We start from the raw sequence: 24,039 nt of genomic DNA, 5'->3' as shown, positions 1-24,039 counted from the left end.
GATCATTCTCTTGCATTTCTGAAACAGACATGTAGCCTAATCCGTGCACACGACGAAAACTCGCGCACATGTTCTGCTCGGCTTCCAGAATGTCTCCGTCGATTTTATAAAATTTAGCAACGCAGAGAAGCTTTCTATATCAGGTGTTTAACTGTGACCAGACAGATATTTGCAGTACAGTGCCCAACAGTAAAAAAAAATACAAATATGTATATCAACAAATGATCCCCTTAAAATAGAAAATATCTATCTCTTCGAAAAAACTGGCTTTGCCCAAATTTCTCTAGCTGCCAAAATTTTTTTTTTTTTTTTTGGGGGGGGGGGGGGATGCTCAAGGGGGATGCAGCCCATTTAATTTAATAGAGGGAGGTCTGGGACTAAAATATGAGTTAATTGTCACCAGTCTCCGGCAGGGCTTTTGCGGATCTTTTCGAAAATTCATAATCTAGCCCGAGGGAGTCTTCACTGGGTAAAGCAACATGGAAAGTTTGTTCTTTGAGTTTTTTATCACCCTTTTATTGGGAATACTTTGTGGAGAGGTTTCAAGCACAGGGGAAGTTGTGTACGCTGTAAATAGTGGTGGACCGGCGCATACCGATTTGAACGGAGTTCACTTTCAAGCTGATAAATTGACCGTAGGAACCGCGTCTGATTTTGGCAAGTCGTTGTCGATCGGAAGAGTCGCTCCTGCAGATCAAATACTTTATCAAACGGAACGATATCATTTTTCGAACTTTGGCTACAACATTCCCATAAAAGAAAATGGCGATTATGTATTGATTTTGAAGTTTTGCGAAGTGTACTTTCAAGGCCCACGGCTCAAGGTAAGTGGATTATAATTTTCGATCCACGTGCAGTCTCTTGATTGAACTTGCTGGCGATTTATTTCAGATGAGTTCTATATCTGGTTACGCTCTTTATAGCCTGTTTTTCGTATAATCTATTTTTGTTTGTGGTGGTTGTGCTTTTTTGTAGGTTTCAACTGGTACGTAGGTTGCCTTATTTACATGAAATATGCATGCTAACTTGAAACCAATTTATGAACTGGATTCGCTCCATTGTCTTAGGTTTGTTTTCGATAAACTTAACTGAAACTTTTATGGCATTTTCAAGGGAGAGCAAGGCAATCAGTTACTTATATTTCCGTCCTGATGTCGACACTTTGTTAGGGATGTAGGTGGTCAAAATGATCAGCTAGTAACATGTGCGACTGTAAAGTGTTTTAAATGACATCCGGTCGGCAAGTTTAATCCAAAAAAATGCAAATGGCGCTTGCAGTCATCTGCCAGTTTAGGGCAAATTGGTAAAAGTTTAACACAAAAGGGAAACTCTTGGATTATTCTCCTGAATGGCTTCCTTTTAAACATTTTAACCACAAGGGTGATGCTCATCATTTTTCCCCAAATCCTCAATATACTAAAAAAGTCAGGCCTGTATCTGTCTTGATTTAATAAAAGGTGTCTAAAGCTTTTGACACAGCTCTAGTTCTACGTTGAATGTTAAATCCATCGGATTGGAAAAGAATGGATTCAAAGAGCCATATTTGAGGACTAATGAATTAGCTCCAGTGAAGTCTCCTTGGAAAAGCTGTAATCTCCCTGTAATCTATGAGACCTCACTGAGAAGAAAAGAAAAACACACACATAATATAACCTTTTAACCCTACAGTAAACAAGAATGTCAGCTAATTTTGACATTGGGACGGGCACACAAGAGTGAAATCACTACTTTGTTGGAATACTTTATCCAAAATTTGCCTTAACTCGCATTTTCTGTGAGCAATCTGTCTTGATTTAATAAAAGGTGTCTAAAGATTTTGACACTGCTCTAGTTCTAAAGACATATTTTTGCAAGGAGCTTTGAATGAATCAACTAGTTATAGCTCATGTTCAACGTGAATTACTCTAATAAATCTCTTTATGAACCAAAAAGACTGCATTTACGGCATTTTGTTCAAATCATGAATTCTACCAATTTAATTTACTCTGTTTACAACATGAAATAACATCAAATGAAAACCAATTTTTAAAGCACCAGAGCGAGAGATGGACTGATTGAAGCTTTCTAAATCCATGCATGGTCTAAAATGAACTATCAGTAAGCATTTTACATCGACGATCGGTCGCTTCATTTTCAAGGAATTCGGGATTAAAATAACTAAATAATAATGCACGACTCAGCGAGAGCATTCGGTCATAGTTCATGTCAATTCACGGCCGGAAACCCCGCATATCGAATTGTTGCTCGCTATCAAATCACAGGGCGTTCTGATTGCCAGCTCAGCCAAATGGCAAAATAATTATCAAATGAAGAAAATTCTACTCACATAAGGGTTTGAAGTGATTTCCTTTCGGCTATCAGCTGCGCTCTTTGCAACCTTTCCATCTTATTCACAATGTAATACCCCGGATGTGGAAAAAATCGTTAAAAAGGGAACCAATACCTCGCGACATTACAATGGAATTTTTCTGTTTCCAGCCAAGGAAGATTTCAAGCCGAATATCGCCATGACCACCTTCAAATCAGCCCTAAAGTCTGGCGAGTTGAAGCCTGGGTAAACTAACCAAAAGTTAATGGAAGGGGGGGGGGGTAGGTAGAAGGGATAAAAGCGATGAGTATAAAATTGAAAGCACTTCATTTCCATTGAAAGTAAGCCAAATAATTTCCCATGTCCTTTAAAAAAAAAAATTCTCAACCCCATTTATTTTCTTAACAGCCAGACTGTAGCCACCTTTTTTGTAAATCAAGACAGATATTCAGGCCTGGGATTAAGGTGGCTGAACACAGTTTTCCGATCTTTGGAGTACGTATCTTATATATTGCTCTCACGCCCAAACTGTTGCAGTTGGCGAGCTCAAATTTGGCAGTTTACAAGATCAGCTAATGCATTTGTAATTTTTGCATGTTGCGTAACACCATGTTGCTTTACCATGGCAACCCCAGTTCTTAAAAATCAGCCAAAAAATTGAATTCTGCTTGATTTCAGAAAATTCAGTCATTAGGGAACATTCATTATTTATGCCAGGGGGTAGGCCGGCAAGAATTGAGGGGGGTGTCATGAAAAATCCAGGATGTTCTGAGGGGGGTCACCTTCAAATGTTGCACAGCAGACAAAGAGGTGGGTTATCAGTTTTCTGATTAACACTTCTATTCAATTATGATATTGTGTCTTACAGTATTAATGTCAATACAAAAAACAGTCTTGATTTCATAAAAATGATGTTGCAATGTTGTGTCTAGATCATGTATTGCGGAATATTACTGGCACCAGGGGAGTTTCCTTGATATTGTTATCACTCTCTGAGGACACAGAGCTACTGTAGTGCACAAAAACAAATTGAACAATGTCCTCCTCACTGTCACTTTCTCCTTCACTTAGTCTAGTGTTTTCGTCACTAGTTTGTTACAAAATAAACACTGGTTGTCAGTAGGCTAGTTCCTGTTTTTTTTTTCTTTTTTTTTTTTTTGGGGGGGGGGGGGGTCATTATGTTTTTCCTTTGTTTAAAAGGGGGTCAACATGTGTTGGTTTTGTCTATAATGAATTTTGCCAGCCCAACCTCTGAAATAAATAATGAATGCCCTTAGATTTTAAGACTGAAGTAGTTTAACAGAGGGAATTTTTATTTTCCGCAGCTTTATGTTTTATTGTAATGTCCTTGAATGTTTAAAAATTCCTTTGTTGAATTTCAGATTTTTTATTAGCATCAGTTTTCTTGCTTTCTAAAGTACAACCCTGCAAAATTTCTTAAAATTCTAATGACTGGTTCGTTAGAATTCGTGCCTTTCTGGAAAGATACTAATACGCCCGATCGCAGCTTTTTGATTAACTGCGCATGCGTAGATCAACCTTAGGACCGCCTTAAGGGCCCACAGACGGATATCTCACCTGTTGCTTAAGGGTGCTTAAAGCAGGCACGCTATATTGCATGTACAGGCTACTGCTGCTTTCTGTACGCGCCAGATGTGCAAAAAAAAATTTCTTTTGAGCATTTCTTCAAACTCGCTAATTAAAATAAGATGAAACAATAAGAAACTACCGATAAGCTTCCTGACTAATAGTTGACTTCACATCTGAGAATCAGTCAGATTAAATTTAATCCAGGAATTTAAGCAGTTTTTTTACATATGCAAAGAATCTCAAAAGTGTCGATGTACAACAAGCGTGCGCACTGTTCTCCTGTCAGATAAATCACGCATGCGTTAACAAAATGATTTCCGGTTTACAGAAAAAAATCTAAATTCTTGGCGGTCTTTGATTTGTTATATTATTCCGACCTGGGTTGGGATTATAACTGAGTATTCATTTGCTTAAATCATTTTTAATAAAAATTTTATAGACAAATCAATATTTTAAAACTATAAAAAATTATTTTTCATAATGAAATGAAATCCATACTTACCAAGATACAAAAATGAACAAAGATCATAATGACACCGTGAATGATTTTCTGATAACATGCAAAACATCAAAAATTTTAGACTTTTTCTTTATTGGTCACATGATCATGGGCTTGACCAAATGACATCATATTTACATTGTGGACTGAGTAAAAGATTCAACCATACCTAAACAGGAAAAGTTGCTAAAACTTTATAACGGTGAATGTCCCTAGCAAAAGGTCCAAAAATATACGTCAGTGGGCCCTTAAGGTGGCTGAACATAGCTTTCCAATCTTTGAAGTACCTATCCTTAATTTTGCACGCACAACCAAACGGTTGCAGCTGGTGAGCTCAAAATTGGCAAGTTACAAGATGATTTACTGCATTCGTAATAATTTTTTTACTTCCCACTTTAGATCATGATGCATAACCATGGCTACACAGCTATTAAGTATAAATCAAGCGAAAAGACTGCCTTCGTAACGATTTCAGAAAATTCAGTCGGTAGAATGTTTTCATCGTTTCTGTACAACTAACATGGAGAAATTGTGACATTCTACCATTGACAGTCTAAGTAATAAAGATTTAACAGAGGAAATTTTAATTTTTTCAAATTTAATGTTTTTACGTGTTGTCCTCGAAAGTTTAAAAAAATTCCTTTGTAAATTGCAGATTTTTTGTAATCAGCAGTTTTCCTGCTTTCTAAAGTACAGCCTTGCAAAATCTATTGACTGGTTCGCTAGAAATCATGCCTTGCTAATAGGACAAAAAATGCCTGATCGCAACTTTTTGAGCAATTGCACACACGCAGCATTTAAATTTTTCTGTTCTCAAAGCCTTGAGTGCGCGTGTGCTCGGACTAGCGTTAGGAAAACTTGAATTGCTGGTTTTCATTGTTATGCCATGAAAAAGTAAGTTTCAGAAACTCAGGTCTGTGGGGTGTTCTGTACTCTTGTGATCCATCAAAATGTTCCACACAAATTTAGAGAGCTTAATATGAAAACCACAACAGAAATGCTATATTTGTACCCAGCTGAGGGGGACAAAAATGGAGGCAGGAAATCAATGAAAAATCCTCATAAACAAGTAAACATTCACAAAACACAGTACAGTACCTCAGCTGTTGAGATTGCTAAAAGTCACAGGACGAGCCATTTTTTTAGAGATATGTGACAGCCTTCTGGCAGCCATCTTGATGTTGTGAATGTGTGGTGCGAAAATGCCAAAATTAAAAATGCTCAACTTTAATGGGACTGTGTCACGTATTTTTAGCCCAATTTCACTTTCACCTGTCCCCTGGTGCCAAGTTGGCGCATAAGGCTTTGATTTTTAGCCAAAATTTAGTCAATGGAAATGACCATCAAATTCAATGAAATATAAAAATAACCTCTTAAAACAGTGAAGGGACATTTTAATAACACACCAAATATACAAAAGAAGGCTTGGATGCATTATGGCCAGAAGTGAGGAAGATTGAAATGGATTGCGATGTGGGTTTTTGAAATATTGTTGGGCTGAACAGTTTTCAGAAGCACATACAGAATATACAGTACTTACTGTACATGTAGTGTGCTTAAAATACTTTCCAAGCCAGGATGTAAAATAAGAGCAGTGAAGATTATTTCATTCTTTCATTGGCTATTTCCATACCACGGTTTGGAATCCCTACAGAGAATTCACATAGAGATCCTTAAAATATGTTTTCAATTTGGCCTTTTTGCAATAAAAAAGGTCTCCATTACCAGGAATTAAATTCAACAAAGAAAGCACTTATTGACGAAATAAATTTCAATCCAACTCTAACTCCAAACAAAATATTCCCACTTTCAAAAACTAAGACATTCAAACTGTCCATGAACAGCAATCTGAAAATCCTGCTGGATTGCTCAGATCAACAGAGACTGGAGCAGACTATGACCAGATACTTTGAAATGGATGTTTTCATATCAAATGAAATCAGAGTCGAGGTGTGCAATGTATACTCTAAATCTTCAACAAGACATGATTATATTAAGGATGTTTAAATATAGCTGCCATAGAATGATAAAAACTTAGGGGCCTTGTGATTTTTGGATTTGAATTTTTGATGATGTCTCATGAAATGGACCAGTAGTTACTCATAAGGGCTGAAAAGGTTAAAATAATTTTAACTTTCATAGTGAGTTTTAAAATTATTGATCAAAAAACAAAAATTATATTAAGTCAGAATAATTTCTTCTATAAAACAAAAAATGTTTGCCTTTAGGACAGATGCACAAGATACCACCGACCACATAAATGTGGAAGCCCAAGTTTAATTTAAAATTAGTGATGAAAAGTAAATCATATACCGTAAAGTTCTGACAGTAATGCTGCCTCCCCCCTTCAAAAGTAGAGACCCTCCTTTAAAGTAACAATAAATTAAAATTTCACATTTGTAAGCAAATCCCAGAAGTAGTGACCCTCAGCAGTGACCTCAAACATAACTTTAACAAACAATGGAACAAGCTGTACAACAAGCTGTAGCAAAATGATCTGTTGTTTGAATCAGGTGACCCTGGCTTATATATTCCAAAAGTAATATTTCACTTTGGTCTAAACACATATAAAGCTATTTTCAATAAGGTTTTTTTTATCCCTTCACATATTGAAAACAATTTTGTTTTGTTAAGGAATGTGTCTTGGCGAACTGAAAGTTGGACTCCAAAAGTAAAATGGTTGCTAAATCTGAATATAAAGAGGGCTGTTACTTTCAGAATTTAACCCACAGTATGTTGAAGAACAAAAATTATAAAATGAATATTTAGTCTGCCTTTTCTACTGCTTGAGTCAAAATATGACTGTGACGATCTCACTCTCTATTATGCCTATTACACTGTAAGATAACAGTTTTTACCTGTTTTTAGTTTATTAATTTTCACATTTTACATTTACATGAAACAAGGTACACATTATTTTTATAAGGAAAAAACTGCTAATTCAAAAAGAAGCAAGGGTAATAACTTTTATTTTTGGCACAGTTCTTGTCAGTTTGTCGTATCGGCTGTCTAATTATTGTTGGTTTGAAGTCTGTCAGGTATAGATGAAATCCATTGTAATTACTCTCCACTAGGTAACTGGCACAACAACAATAAACACAATGTTTTTTTTAATCGTCTATTAGAATTAAAAAAAAAAAACACAGGCACCACAATTTTTTTTTTACAAGAATTTCTGATTTCAAAATGCTCCCTGCTCCCTTCCATGAAATATTCTCCTTCACAAAACTTAAAATGAAAATAAACAAGAAAAACTGCTTTCTTTTACAAATGCTGTTTTTCACAGGTTTTTGATGTAGCAGTAAATCAACATACTGTGATCAAGGGATTAGACATATATGAGAGAGTTGGCCGGGCTGTTGGGCATGATGAGTACATTCCATTTAGAGTTAACAATAACCAAGTACTGATTGATGGTGAAACAGTACCATTTAGTGGTTCCATCTATGTTGAATTGTTAAAGGTAAGTTGGTTAACAATTGAAATGTTTGTTTTGGATTAAATTGATCTTTGATTTAAATTTTGATTTGAAAAAAAAATCAAACTGGTTTGAAAGATAAACTTAAACCGCATGTGCATTTCAATATTCCTTGTATCAGGAGGCGCAGTCAGTGGTCTTATGGTTAGTAAACACAGGGTGGGATTGTTTAAGATGGTTTCCGCACAACTTTTGAGCAATACGGGCAAAAATAAAGTTACCAAAAAGACTTCTTAGTACGGCAACAGTTTACCGGTAAGTAAAGCTAACAAAAACCTGCCAAAAATTTAGCACTCATGACAAGCTGACCCCGCAAGAGAAAAATGGATTTGAAGTTGTCTACCGGTATATTTCAGTTAAAACGGATGTTTTGCGCCAGATCAAAACAAAATGGCGCAGGTTTTAAACTTTTTTTTTACGAGGTTTGACTTTAATTTTCTCGAGAATGCTCTAGTATTTAATTGCGGGGTCAAGTTAAGACAAATGAATTTCGATAAGATCTTTTAAATAGTATACAAAATGTTGCTCTGCTATGAGTAGATTTTTGGTACTTAATTTTCGCACTCATTGCTCGAACTTTCAGCGGAATCCATCTTAAAAGGCAAATTAACACAAACCCAGGATTACCGTAAAAGTTAACCAAGGGTTTTAATTGCTATTGTATAAATTAAAAGGTTTTTTTGTTGCTAATATTTTGGGAATTTTAAAGATTGGTCCATGTTGAAAAATAAAAACAGAAAACCACATCAGAAAATATAAACACTATTAACGAAGTTAATAGTGTTTTCAGTTTAACTTAATAGTGTTCAAAACCCAACTGAAAGTTGTAAATTAACCGAAAGCAAATTTAACTGTAATCCTGGATTAGCTTAAACATGCTTTGAACAACAGGGTCCTGGACTCATAGATCGAGCAGTCTGGTTTCAAGTGCTGAAAGGGGTCAATGTGTTGTATTCTTGGACAGGACACCTTTCTCTCACAGTGCCTCTCTCCACCCAGGTGTAATGAATGAGTACCTGCAATTTCAATGCTGCTGGTCATCGTAGCCCTGCAGTGGACTAGCATCCCACAAGAAATTCTCCTAGTTACTTCATGCTACAATAAACAAATTAAGTTTAGTGCCAGCCTGATGGGCCACAAGACTTGAACACAGTCTTTTATCTTACCACATTCCTTTTGTACTCATGTTTAAAGTTGTTTTTTTTACCGGGGCACAAGCACTGGTCATAAAATGCTGTCCGTTCCTTTCGTTTTTTCAACGTCTCGTTTCCAGGGCACCGCTTTCCGCTTTGACCAAATCGTTGTCATAGTAACTTTACTTGCTTAGATGTATCGCTGGCTCAGTTGAATTATTATTCGCCATTTTGCGAAAAGCAGGAGGGCATTCAAGACAAAGATTATAACTTTTGGGGGAATGACAAGTTCCCCAATCTTAACGAGAGACTACTTCATGAGCGAAAACTTAAGAGTGGATATTCAATTGATTGAGCGGGCGCGAGTTAACAGATAGCACGAGAGCACATTGTGTTGACGTTTGTTGACTTAGTTAATGACTTAACTATCTCAAATTAGACTTGTTCCGTTTGTTCTACGTTAGCTCGGTTGTTTACTTTGGGTTACGAGGCAATAACGAGTGATTATCGATTACTATTACTCAGAGAAGAATACCGCAAAATACTTCGCGTATGCTGTCACGTATGAGAAACCTCAGTGTAAATTGGTTAGTATGATGTCATAATTTGCCTTGTATGAAGCAAATTTTTTAACGTTATAGCATTGTGTCTGAGCCAAGCCAAGGGCGCCTATGCTTTGTCGCATAAAAATTGGCATAATTGAATCAAAAGGCTGATTCTTAAGGATATCCAAAAGAAGTAAATTTAATTTTGTCATAGTTTACAATTTTTAGTGCAGAATGCACTATTGTGATGGTTTGTTGGGGCTGTCGTCCGCTAAACCCCTAAACCTCTAACGCGCTAAGGCGCTATGGTGTAAACTTTAATAGTCAATTAATTAATTAATATCAATTAATTAATTATTTCTGTGAAGGGGGTAGGGGGTAGGGAGTACCTGACCGTACCCCCAGGTAAAACCTGGAGCATATCTACGTTACTTTCATATGAAGATCTCAAAGGTATATATTTGTTTCAGAAAACCCTTTGCTCTCCTTGTGGTACTTCTCTTTTATAGGGCAAAGTACTTTGCGCCAAACGCATGCGCAGTTTAGTCAAAGTTTTTTCTGGAACTCTCATGAACGCTGCTTGTATTGCGTGTTTGCGGTAGGATTCCTGCAGACTCTGTGGCACCAAGTGAAAACCGCAAATTAATTAAATTAGATTTTGAGACTTTTGCAGCGCTTTCGTAATTAGGAAATGCAAAAACTTGCACCGGGACTTTGGGCTTGAAACTCCCGATAACCAGGAAACAAATATCCTAGCTTTACTGCGTTTTGAAAAACCTCTCGAAAGAGATGTTTTTTTATTAGATTTGTTCCTTACTTCTTGAGAAACGTCTTTCGTGCAGTTTAAACTGTAAATTAATTAAATTAAAATGAAATATTTGCCTTTATTGAAGAAAGGAAAACAAATCCTATCGATGTCGCCGTGAAACAAAACAAAAACGAACAAATGTATCACGTTACGGTATTTTCAAGGAAAACAAAAGTATCTTGGTACAAACGCACAAAAGTGTTGTGTTACGTTTGCAAGATTAGCGTAAGAAAAACCAGGGAAGGAATACAAGTGGTTTTTCAACGTCTAGTTGAAAGTAAAATAAAGCAAAAAAGAAAACACGAACATAAAACATGATACTTTCAATTGTCAACTCCATTGCATTCTGCACTGTCCTTTGAGTCTCTGAGTTAAAAACGCGGGCACCCTGTTATATTGAAACAAGTCTTCGTATGAATCAATGTAATGCAATTACGGTAAAAATCTTGCTTTGACTTATGATGCGACAAAACGGAATGTTTCAAATAACCTTCATCGCGCAATATTTACGTTAGCCAGATTTTAAAATCTTAACTGTTCAAAATGAGGGATTCCCTAACATTTTCTCTTTTCACATTATTCATTTACACATTGTTTTTTTCAGTTCTCTAAAGAATATTTGCGTTAAAATATATTTTCATGTCACGCGACAAACCTATTGATATAAACGACCCTTATGCATGCTAGTGTAAACATGGGTTGCCAAGCCAAATGTGGCCCCGGTAAAATTCACGAAGTGATTCTAGTTAAAGAGGGGAATGTGCATAGTCAATCTGTGAATCCAACCCTTTTTAAGCTCAATTTGGAGGGGCTTTGGAGGCATTTGTGACCATAACAAAGCTAAAATTACGACTGAATATCTTGCTCATTCACAAGATGCACCTAGAAAACCAAGGTGAAGATACCAAGTGAATCATTCAAAAAGGAGCAAAGTGTAATTTCCGGTAGATTTAACGATTTATCCAAGACACATGGTTAGAGTTTGAAAAATTATGTCCGCCAGACGTTTTCAATTTTTAATTGAAATATCATGGCTGTAAAACTCATGATGATACCTCTTTTGTTACTTTAGTGGACTGTTATAGTCATTTTAACAAAGCTTTACCATTTGTTTTAAGCTTTCATTAATGTAAATATTTCTTTTGACTATTCGAAGTGATGCTCGTGATACTGCCCCTTTAAATTCTGGGCTATTTTTGGTTGGATGGCCAATCATTTATTTGTTTGGCATACGTAGTCATTCATACCAAAATTTAATTGAATGTAGCAGGGCTGCAAATAATTTTTTTCACTTGAAAGGACATATGTCCTACTAAAACCCCCATTTGGTCGGACAAAACAAAATTATGGTCTGCTATCACCAAAAACAAAAGGCCACTTACAAGTTATCACTTATGATTTCTGATCAAAAATTGTCTGGACATCATGTTCGACCACAAATTGGATTTCGTCGGATATGAGTAAATTTTGGTCGGCCAATGTCCGATGACATTGCAGCCCTGATGTAGTTTTTTTTCCATTAGTTGGGTTATTAGTGATCAATCAAACTTAATTAATAAATTTAACATTTTTGTGAGTTGGATATTAAGGGCCCATTACAGTATCTCGTTGCCAAGCTACGCGGTTGCCACGCAAGTGCAATTTTATTTCCAGTTTTCTTGCATTAGCGGCTAAATTTGAGGTGAGTTTAGTTCCCTTTCAGTTGATTCTGAATCATATTCCTATCACGGAAATTTGTTCTGCAGTAAAAGCAAACTGGGTAAATGGAAAATTAATTAAAAATCGTTTCTCATACTAAATGATTGCAAAACATATACGAAGCTCGAAGCAAGTATCCGAAACCGCCAAAATATTTTTAACAGCAGTGCCGATGCATTAGAAAACATGCGAATGTGCGGCGCTACCATGTTTTCATCGGTTTACCATTCAGCTCACTGAAGAAATCTGTGAAAGCCACCGGCAAAAATTAAAGCATTGTCACTTGAACTAAACCAGGCTCATAGAAAAACAGCGATTCATTTTGTCCGCGAAACGAAGATAAGGTAATTTTTACGCAGTTACCGAATAAATATTTAGGAATGAACTCGATTTATCTGCCGTATAAAATTGCTTGCAGAAACTGCTAAAATGATTAGTACAGCAGTCCTACCACATGACAAATTCACAAAGGTACAAAACTGCGAAAACTAAACTATATAAAACACCTGTATAAAAACATTTCAGCTCACAAACGTTAAAGTATTTATTCAACCGAACTACGAAGCATAATAACGCCGTTTACGCTAATTTGCAAATTACGAACCGAAAATAAAAAACTCACACTAAACTCTTTTTAATACTTACGACGGACTCTGTTTACATTTGTCATTGTCTGTACATGTTAGTTGAGCGACAGTAAACGTCGTTAAAGCTAAAGTTACGAATACAAGCAAGAAGTAAAGCTTGCCGTGTCGAAAAATTATAGTTTTTGAAGCGTACGTGAGCGTGGGGAAAGCCAAGTGAACTTAGATTGGCAATGTCAATTACGATGATAATTTTCAACCAATCAGTCACCGTAAAATTTTACTTCCGGTACGGACGAAAATGCGTACTTTTCTCGGAACGAAGAAAGCGTACCTTCTGTTTTTTGCAGTAAATCGAAAGAAAATACAATTTTCTTGAAATGTAAGCATGCGTTTTCGGAAAATCAAAACAATGTAAAAGTTGTGTTAAAAAGGTGGTCAACAGAACACATTTTCCGTCCTTATTTTTTAAGTTTTTGTGCTCACGAAAAACGCATGCTTGCATTTTTTAAGATCAACGTACGGATTAAAATAATACTACAAACTATGAATAAAACCGTAAGTTTCTTGTGAAAAACTCAGTTTTTTGTTCTGGGTCACGTGACATTAGACGTGCCCCGATGACGTCATCAACTGGCTTGCACTCACACTTTAAAACTACAGTCTAAATTTGGTTAAATAAAACAAAAGATATATCAAGTTACAGCCAAATGAATTAGCAACGGCCCCAAAAGATACTGTAATGGGCCCTTAAAATTATCAAACTAAGTCAATCTTAAAATGGTAGTTCAATTGTGTTCAGGAATCAAACATAATACCAGAAAATCTTAAACCTAACCAAGCCCAGTGCAACCAAAATGCAGATGCAAGGAAAAGTACATGTTAACTAGCCCAATGCAAATGCAAGCGCAAGGAATGGAGAATTGACCATTTTCTTGCACCTGGCCAAAGCTGTCCTACTAAGAATAATAATTGTAGGGTGCCCGAAGGATCTTCTGTAAGAAATCTTGGGTGCCCAGCTCTTAAGAGCTTTCACAACAGAAAGTTTTACAGGTCGCCTGAAGGCAAAAGTAAGACTCCTGAGGCACCTGGGCTGTGCTAGAGCACAGCCCTGCTGGTTTGCACCGTGTGCTAAAACAAACACAACTGCAAATTATTTTTTTTGCTTCTCGCCTCGCCCCGCCTCCTTTCCCCGCGCATAATTTTTTTCCCTTCAAGCTCGACGGACTTTGCAAAAAAATAGAGACTGCTCGTAGTCTAGTGCAATCCTAAGCCTTCTGAACAATGTTGCAGCTTAGTTTACTAGGTAACTTTTTCTTAGTTTAAAGTGCTAGTGAAATAAAATTATAACTATTCGTTCTAATAAGTAATTCTCACTTCAGCATATAAAATCATGATCTTTTTGTTCAAATTTAGGGCTACTATGACAATCCCAAAGTCAATGCTGTTTTGGTTATGAAAGGAAAATTAGATGGTAAGCTATTAAAATATTTTCTATGTAAGCAACAAAATTTATTTTATTGTCTTGGGCAACTGACAGCTAGTAGGTATGCCCAAATTTATGTACTTTGATTCACAAGTCATTTGACCACTGTAAAACTACATCCAAAAATTAAACATCTTTATCCCATTGACTCCTGGATATTTTCCAAGAAAAAGAAATTTTTTTAGATGTTTTTGACCTTGTAAGGTCTATTATAAGCTAAAATAGCTCCAAATCACTCGAAACGGCCCTCGAAACGCAAAATGCATCCTTGTTTTTCGCCAGAATCACGTTTAACAACTTTTTCGCTCATGCATGCGCATAAATCAAACTTTAGGCTTTTCGTTTTTTTTTTTTGGCTTTTCCTTTTTCTCTTCTTCCTTTCTTTTTGCTGCAGTGTTTGGCCTTCAACCAGGCTTCTTTCTAGTAGAAGAATTTCGGCGAAAGCGCAAATAAGGCAAGAACTACTTACCATGGACAAGCAAAAGGTGGAAAGGGGAAATTTTCCTCTGAGTTTTTCACTAAAATTTTGAAGCGTTTTGGTGCATATTTCAAGCTCCATCAATCCAATCACGCTAATTTAGGTATGGTTGGAAAGGTCTTGTTCTGCTTCACAATTTGAGCATAGATGTCGCCTTTCTGGGTGAAAGGTGATGACGTCACAAGCAGGGCAAATGCCTGAATCCGTTACGGCCGGTTTAGGCCGGTTCAGGAGTCAATGGGTAATTAATAGTCATTCTTCCGACATTATCCTAAAAAAATCCCTGAACCAGAAATAACCCCCAAAAAATCCCTTGTCAAATTACCCCTAAATTGCCAGGAGAGGCAATAATATAACACAAAGAAAACCATAAAAAATTAAGTGCTCGTGTTTGTTTATTCATCATACCATAAATACGCCAAGGCACTTTAGTTTGTATTTAATACCCCCAAAAATCCCCTATGTAAATCAAGTAACCCCCAAAAATACTTGCCAAATTTAAAGATAAAAAAAAATCCTGAAATAAAAAATTTCAAACCCAAAAAAATCCTTCGATCATCCCCGTCATTTACAAGGCGGGGTACCCCCCTGGGATTTAGTTTTCTAAATTAACGATATTTTATTTTCCATACAATGTCTTATCAGCAGCCTTGAACAGTTTATCTCACTGAACAAATTGTGTTCAAAAAGAAAAAATAAAAGACTATTTTGTTGTACATGTTAACAAAATGCATAAAAAAATTGGATTTAGAAGCAAAAGCACAAAGTGAAGATACGAAGAGAGCAACTTCTTGCTTGTTGTCTTGTGAGAAACGAAACATTGACTTTCACTAGTGTTTCTCCAGTCGAACTAAATAAAGGTAAAGTATATTGTGGGAATTAAACACTGAAGTTCAATATGCAATAGACCATTTGCATTATGGCGTAAATGTGCAGAGACTTCTGGTAGTTGTAGTTAAGTTCGCGGGAAATTTTGAATTGTCATCAAGCCCGCTTGGCCAAGAAAATCGTGATGGAGATAAACAAACTTACCGTCAACGAAGAAGACGTCCCTGTAACTTCATTCAAAAGGCAAAAAGCAAGTCCTTAAACCAAGCTTAAACCAAGTCCATTTAAATGAAAAAAGTTATGCAAGATATCGTTTATTTGCTTGGTTGCATTTTATAGTGAAATTTCAACGGGTGTTTCAAATTCCTCCAGTGGAGTTTCAGTCGCGTGGTTATTTATTTAAGTTCCTAAAACTTTTGCTTGCAAGGTAATATGTAAGCTTAATATATATTTTTTATTTTGAAATAATTTACGAAGACGCAATATTTTACCCTTTCTAAACATGGGGGAGTACATGATGTCTACACTCATTAAAATCTTTGAGGCTCATCGTTTGAGTCTCACAAGAAATAAAGTGATATTTGCCCACACGGCCCTCGCTTGTATTGAAACCACAACTCCTAATCGACAATTTGACATTTCCAGTACAAAAAACAAGAAAGCTTCTTTGTCAAAGAAAATTGCAAATACAGTTCTAATTTGACGAAAAAAGAAATACTATTTTAAGATACATAAACAAATAATCTGTATTCACCTGCACAGGGAAGTTTTGATTGATCAGCTTGGAAATCCTTTATCATTGATCCTTCATGATTCATCGATGAATCTTGATTGAACAAGGAAAAATTTTTCACTTGTTTCTCTGTCTCACTGTAAAAATAAATTAAACTGACCGTCCCGCTGAGCAATCATGAATGATATAAAATTATGGTAAATTTTCTAAGCTTTTCAGTCGGAAGAATTAATTCACCTGCGATCGATGGAAGCGATTGTTTCTTAAACGTCTGAAAATAGATGACGAACAAAGTCAATGGCTTGCCTTACTTTCACTTGATTCTACACAAATTTCTCGTCCTTTCAAGCAATCTGTTTCCAGTGCCCGATTTTTTAAAGCTGTGATTTTAGGTAAGGATGGGCCGATACTCGATACCAAATATTCAATACATCAAAATTTTGACAATTTTGAAAAGTATCCATACTTTCGAAAAATATCACACTTTCGATACGTTTTCGATATTGCACACGTGACCTGAGCATGCGGCCTCCTGGTCAGCACCTGAGGTTTAAAAATGCACTTTTGTGCAAACAAATATTGATTTTCTTGTCAATATTTGGATTGTATTTGGATTTTTCTGTTGCCTTGACTTTATCTAGTCCACAGTGAAACAAAATGACCAAAAATCAACATTCCTGGCTAATATTTATATTAGGACAAATGCCAGGACTGTCCTTTGTATGGTCAGACGAATCACGTGACATACATGTACCAATGACATCAGTACTGAAATGACGTCATAATATCGATATCGATTTTATTGCGAAAAAAGGCAAATATCTTATCAATGTCGCATCGTTTTTAAAAACCTGTATCGACCCGTCCTTAATTTCAGGCTAAAATTTTATACGAAGATTAGTTGTCGGCCGCGATGAATGAAGTTTTTTTGGTTAATTTTCATTGTCAATAAGAGGACAGACGCATGAAACTCGTTGCTGACGCAATCAGCGAAGAGTTTGTCAAACTTTTCAGGGCTGATTTAGCGCTGTATTTTTGGTGAGTTGGGAATTATTCCACGAAACTAGAAGTCTTCAATGAGAAAATCATAAAAATTTATCGGTTAAAACTGAAAAATCATTGCAACCTGAGAGCGAAAAGATGAGGATGTTTATTGAGGATTCAGATCTGAAAATTGGCGTTGAGCGGCAATGTGTGCTGTCAATGAAATTACGAAGCTGAACCGCGCGCGCGTTTTAGCCAATTATTTTGTGAACACTTTTCACTGGATAAAAGGTTAGTTGAACCATTCAAATTTTCTCTTGTATTTCTGTCCGTATTCTTACCAAACGTTTAATTTACAGCGTACGAGCCTGTGAATGTGATTCATTCAGCAACGGAATCTTCCACGTGCATTTCTTTCCTTCGTTTTAAAATCAGTTTTGGCTTTTTGTTATTATAAAAAACAAATCTGTCCTGTTATTGATGATAAATTTTGTCATAACATTGTCAAAGTTTGTTGTAGATCCACTCGCCTATCGGCTCGCAGAGCTACAACACTTTGGCAATGTTATGACTTTTTTTTAATTTTTTTTAATTTTTTTATTTATTTATTGCAATTACAAAAAAGAACATTAATTACACAGTAAAGTTACATACATTTTAGGAATAGGAAAAAAAATTATAATGAAAAAATAAATAAAATAAAGCTAATTAATAAATATGATAATAAAAAATTACACTTTACTATTACAAAATTTTCTCAAGTTCAGCTCAGCTCCAATGTTAGTTGTTATAGATGACCACCTTCTCGCTTGGCTTCCCTTAGCCAATCACAAGCCAGAAGTGGTGTTTTTCCGCGAACTTAACTACAACTACCAGAAGTCTTTGCGCTTTTACGTCATAATGCAAATGGTCTATTAGAAAATGTATGTTCATGAAGTATTATCCATGAATTCTCAACTCATCACTGATTATTTTCAGAGACACTGCTAGTTCGTTTCAATTTTCAATTTGACGAAGTACTTACATTATTGAAAATGTTAAGCTTATAAAATTGTTAGCTATCTAGATGTTATATATTTAGCCTTGTATATATTGATAATGATTACAAAAAATAATGACTTTTTGGGGGAATATTGTTTATTTATGGCTTACAGTACTTTGCGAAACGAAACAAAACGGTTGCGAAAAAGGTACTTTTTGCGAAAGGGTACTTTGCGAAATGGTACTTTGCGAAACGGTTCTTTGCAAAATGGTACTTTGCGAAACAGTACTTTGCGAAATGGTACTTTGCAAAATGGTACTTTGCGGAATGGTACTTTGCGAAATCGTACTTTGATTTGGGAAAATAAACATTGATTGCAAAACAGGAATAAGTCGACCCAGGTTTGCGTGATGGATAAATGTGATGCCTGAGAGGAAATGAAAAGTCTTGCAACCCGTTTCTCCGTTGAACTGCATGCAATATCTTCACGGGTTCGCATTGAATGTTCGTGATTAGTGTTTAGTAATACGATTTTTGAAGGAAATGAGAGATACAAACTAAACATCCTCGGCCTCAGTGAGGTAAGATGGACAGGTTTTGGGGAAGTGAGGACAACGACAGGTGAGACAATCATCTACTCTTGAGGTGAGGAAGGACACCACAGTGGTGTTGCCCTGGCGATGAACGATGAGACAAGGAAATGCATGATGAAATGGAACCCCATCTCGAACAGGATTATCAGCGTGCGGTTCTACTCTAAGTACGTGAAGATGACAGTTATCCAGATCTACAGCCCTACCAACGAGGCTAGTGATGAGGACAAGGACGTTTTCTACGAGATGCTCCAGAGAGAGATCGATGCTACACCACTTCATGACCTACTGATCCTTCTCGGAGATGCAAATGCTAAGGTAGGATCCGATAACACTTGCTGGGAAGGCACCCTGGGTAATGAAGGACTTGGCATCATGAATGATAATGGCCTAAGATTTGCATCTCTCTGCACCGAAAACAGTCTTGTCATAGGTGGCACCTGTTTTCAGCACAAAGACATCCACAAATACACATGGACATCCCCAAATGGTCGTGACAGGAATCAGATTGACCACATAACATTCAGAAGAAGATTCAGGAGATCCTTGCTCGATGTCAAAGTTCAAAGAGGAGCTGATGCCGCGAGTGACCATCACCTTGTCAGATGCAAGGTACGCTTAAAACTGGCAAGAAATAGAAAGAAACAGATGTCAAGAACCATCTATGACACTGAAAAGTTAAAAGACCCTATACAAAAGCGGAACTTTAACATAGCTCTGAAGAACCGTTTTGAAGCTTTGGCTAGTGAAGACCTGAGTGAAGATGATGCATGGACTGAGTATCGAGACATCTACCGCAGCACAGCGGCTGAAACTCTTAGGCAGAGAGCCAAGCACTGGGATACGGGCTAAGGATGGTACAGTCATCACCACGGAGGAAGAAGTGCTTGAAAGGTGGAAAGGACATTTCTACGAAGTCTTAAATGTGGCTTGCGAATAAACTGGCTTTCCTAAAGGTTGCCAGCTCGACATCTGCAAAGAACCCATAGAGATGGATACGAGCCCCTTCACAATCGAAGAAGTGAGACGAGTCATATCTTGACTAAAGAAGGGTAAAGCTCCCGGTGTGGACAACATCAGTGCAGAAATGCTAAAAGCCAGCCCTGCAATTGCCTTGTACCAGCTTCTGAACATCTGCAACCAGACTCTTGACCAGTGTAAAGCTCCATCTGACTGGAAAAAATCTCTCCTGGCCAAAGTGCCCAAGAAAGGTGATCCATCTATCTGCGATAATTACCGTGGGATATCCTTACTATCAGTACCTTACAAGGTCTTCTGCCGACTGCTGCTGTCTAGGATGCAGGAAGGAGTGGAGAAGAGATTGCGACAGGAACAGGCTGCCTACCGGAGAGGTAGAGGAACAACTGAACAGATCTTCATCCTTAGAAACATCTTAGAACAGAGCGCTGAGTGGCAAGCACCCTTGTACATTGGTTTCATCGACTTCAAGAAGGCCTTCGATAGTGTAAGACGTGACAGGCTTTGGAACTTCCTTAAGCATAATGGTATTCCTGAAAACTTCGTGAACATCATACGAGAGCTTTATGATGGAAGCACCTGTTGTGTTGTTGAACACGGGCAGACATCAGACTGGTTTCCTGTAGAGTCAGGTGTCAAGCAGGGCTGTGTTATGTCTGGTTTTCTTTTCAACATCATCATTGACTGGATAATGCAAAACACCAACAATGCAAGAAGGGGTTTGAAATGGAAGTTTACAACAGTCCTTGAGTATCTTGACTATGCTGACGACATAGCTCTTCTCTCAAGCCAGCACAAAGATTTCCAAGAGAAGTGCAACCGCCTCCATCAGGTCTCGAGGTAAACTGGTCTTTGCATCAACACCACCAAGACAAAGGTGCTACGAACAAACACGAAGGTTGCCAACCCAATTTCCATCAATGGACAAGACGTTGAAGAAGTCAGCTCTTTTATCTACCTAGGAGCCACAGTCCAAGGGGAAGGTGGATCACATGAAGACATCAAACTGAGGCGGCTGTCAATTGCAAGAAGGACGTATGCCACCCTCAATCCTGTCTGGAGATCAAAGATGTACAGCAAGCACACCAAGCTGAAAATCCTCAAGAGCTGTGTGACCTGTTCTCCTGTACGGCGCTGAGATGTGGAGGATTACATCAACAGATTTCAAGCAGCTAGACGTTTTCCACCGAAAATGTCTAAGAAGAATCCTCGGAATATTCTGGCCACACACCATCTCTAACTGTGATCTCTATGAAAGAACTAAGCAGAGACCCATCTTAGAAACCGTGAAGGTCAGGCGATGGAGATGGATAGGTCATATCTTGAGGAGGGAAAAAGACAACAATTGCCGAGTTGATTTCACCTGGACCCCTGAAGGTAAGAGAAAGCGAGGAAGACCCAAGTTTTCGTGGAGAAGAACTGTGGAAGGTGAGCGTAAAGACCTGGGCTGGACCAGCTGGAATGAGGTGGAACAGCAAGCAAAAGACCGTGAAGGATGTAGGACGTTTTTGGGAAGCCTTATGCTCCAGTCAGAGGAGCAAAGAGGATGAGTGAGTGAATACGATTTTTACGGCTCGATAGTAGTCAGCAAGACAAAGCACGTGAATCCTGTTCCGCTGTCTCAGACATTCCATGCTGGAAAACAACTGGATGAATAACTTCAACTTCAACTTCATAACTTCCATCACTTACATATTAAAACTTGTCTTGTCGGCGATCAACGAATTGGTCTTCATTTTCTGCAACAACTTCGCGATAGTTATTTGATCGATCTCCACCCCATATTTTTACCTACACTCACAAAGTACCATTTCGTTTCGTTTCGTTTTGCTTCGCAAAGTACCGTAAGCCTTTATTTACTCCCTTGTACTGTCATTTGTGGCCTTTGTACTTTACACTTGGGCCTCAAATGACACTATATGGTTGCAAATAAACGATATTCCCTCAAAAACTCATTTTCCTCTTTTTGACAACTTTCTCTGTACGTTATTTAAACATTCTCACCAAAGTACTTCATTAATTGAGAGCACTGCAGTATGCATGTTCCCAAAATGATGCTAGAATGTTTGGAAAAAACATTATTACCTTAACAGTTTGAAAATAACTTTACCTTCCCCCCCACTCAAAAATGATAATAAAATTATTACACAGTACAAATAATGAATAACATTAATTACCAGAGAAGAACCAGCATAGTCCCTAAAAGTATGGCAGAAACTGTATGTTCAAACCACAGGCTTACCATCCTATGTTTGTGAGGTCACAGCATGCCCATATGAATATTTAAATTTCTTCACTAATTGCTATTGGCGATTTGTAGCGGGCAAGAGCGGTTCTACGTAGGAGTTTAAGTTTTCGACTTGTGTATAGAATACAAATATTTACACAAGGCGTGCAACTTCAACATCGACCAATCAGGTACTGCCTATGGAATGTTTCCGAAAAAACATATTTCCCCGAATTGCTTTCATTGGAGATCTCAGTACTCGAAAGAATAGCTTTCAAACTATAGTCTGGCCCAATTTGAGTGCAATCAGTCCGTACTGTTGTCCTTTAAAACTAGCTGGAATATCAAATTGGGTCGCAAATTTGCCGATTTACAATGATCTGTACCACCTACTTGGACAATTTATGCAATCTTCACTGAAATTGGTCAAATTTTTTGTCTATGCCCTCTCCTTGAAAGCCAACGTGTTCCACTTCAAAATGTCTTCAGGGGTACCCCAAAGATATACTGTTTGGACATCACGACGGCGAAGCCGAAGACAACGTAAACTAGGAAATTAATTTGTACTCGCTTTTACGTGGAATTAACGAATAATTTATAAATGTAAAGAATTGTTTATGTGATTTAAAACATTAAAAGTTGAGGTGCAAATTAAATTTCCAGTTTACGTTGTCTTCGGCTTTGCCGTTGTGAGTTCCGAACAGTATTTCTTTCAGGTACCCCTGAGGATGTTTTGTCGTGGAACACGTTTTACATTCTGGGGAAAGCATGTAAATTGCATAAATTGTCCAAGTAGGCGGTACAGATCATTGTAAAACGGCAAATTTACGACCTAATTAGATATTCCAGCTAGTTTTAAAGGACAACGGCACAAACTGATCAATTGCACTCAAAATTGGGCCAGACTATAGTTCAAAGGTTATTCTTTTGAGGACCGAGATATCCAATGAAAGCGATTCGAGGACATATGTTTTTTCAGCTACATTCCATAGGTGGTACCCGATTCGTCGATGTTGAAGTTGCACGCCTTGTGTAAATATTTGTATTCTATACACAAGTCGAAAACTTAAACTCCTAGAACTGCTCTCGCACGCTACAAATCGCTAAGAAAATGGCATTAAAACAAACCCAAACAATGCAAAAATATTTCTATTTCATTTTATTACGAATACAAGTCGTAAAAGCCGATTTTAGAAAGCTTAAATATTCACAATAGCAGTTAGTGAAGAAATTTGAATATTTGTATGGGAATACTGTGACTTCACAAACACAGGATGGTAAGCCTGTGTTTAAACACCTACATTGTGCGTATCTACAGATGTTCCAAAGTTGCCTCCCCTGCCTCGCCCAGGAGAGGAAAATGAAGAGGATGATGATGATGAAGAGAATAAAGATGATAAACCCAAGAAACAGCGCAAGTTATCAGGCCCCAAGGCTATTGATCCTTATGCCAATGACGAGTCAAGCATGTTAATTCCAATTGCCATAGCTATTGCAGTCTTTCTACCGACACTATTTTGTTTGTGTAAACTGTAACAGATTCGAGTTGGTTGATTTTATTTATTATACTGCAAGTTACATAATTGTCTCTGAAAGCTTTTCTTGAAATGATTTTAAAACAATAAAATGTAGGTCACTCGTGTTCTAGTTTAACTGCACCAGTTAGCATCTTACCAAGTTTCACTGCTCCCACATGAGGTAATTTTAACATCTGGCTGGAAATTCCATTTTTCAGCCATGGCAGCCTTAACATGTCAATACCTTTTTGTTTGGATTTTATAAGACAGACTGGCAACACCAGAACAAAATATTTCAAAAATGTTTGAGTGTTAAGTCTACTATTGACAAGTCTGACAGTCTTGGATTTTGCAAGACATCTCCAGCTCCATCTGTTACAAAATGCAATGCCTTCCTCTTTCCTCCTCTTGGGGTTTGCATATGTCAAGCTTTCATTATTTAGAAAAGTTTTACAGTATACCAAGTGTTATTTAACTGACAACAACAAAACTGAACAGGGTCATCTTATGTGCTGTAGGTTGAATATTATGTAATTTTTAGTACCTTAAAATAATTCAATTTGGGTTTATTAAAGTTTGTTGTAGTTTAA

At 37.2% G+C, this 24,039-nt stretch overlaps 1 protein-coding gene across 1 annotated transcript; it reads left to right on the top strand.

Moving 5' to 3' along the window:
- The first annotated feature begins 427 nt into the window (after nt 1-427).
- LOC144647399 (malectin-like) lies at nt 428-24,039 on the top strand. Its single transcript, XM_078507205.1, has 4 exons — nt 428-824; nt 7,684-7,860; nt 14,060-14,117; nt 23,251-24,039. The coding sequence occupies exons 1-4, from the start codon at nt 480-482 to the stop codon at nt 23,466-23,468; spliced, it is 798 nt and encodes a 265-aa protein (XP_078363331.1). The 5' UTR covers nt 428-479; the 3' UTR covers nt 23,469-24,039.

This window comes from Oculina patagonica, chromosome 3, assembly GCF_052425735.1.
Source record: "Oculina patagonica isolate OP01 chromosome 3, crgOcupat, whole genome shotgun sequence".
NCBI classification, from domain to species: Eukaryota; Metazoa; Cnidaria; class Anthozoa; order Scleractinia; family Oculinidae; genus Oculina; species Oculina patagonica.
Note: the sequence above shows the minus strand (reverse complement) of the source record. Positions and strands in the feature narration are given on the sequence as shown.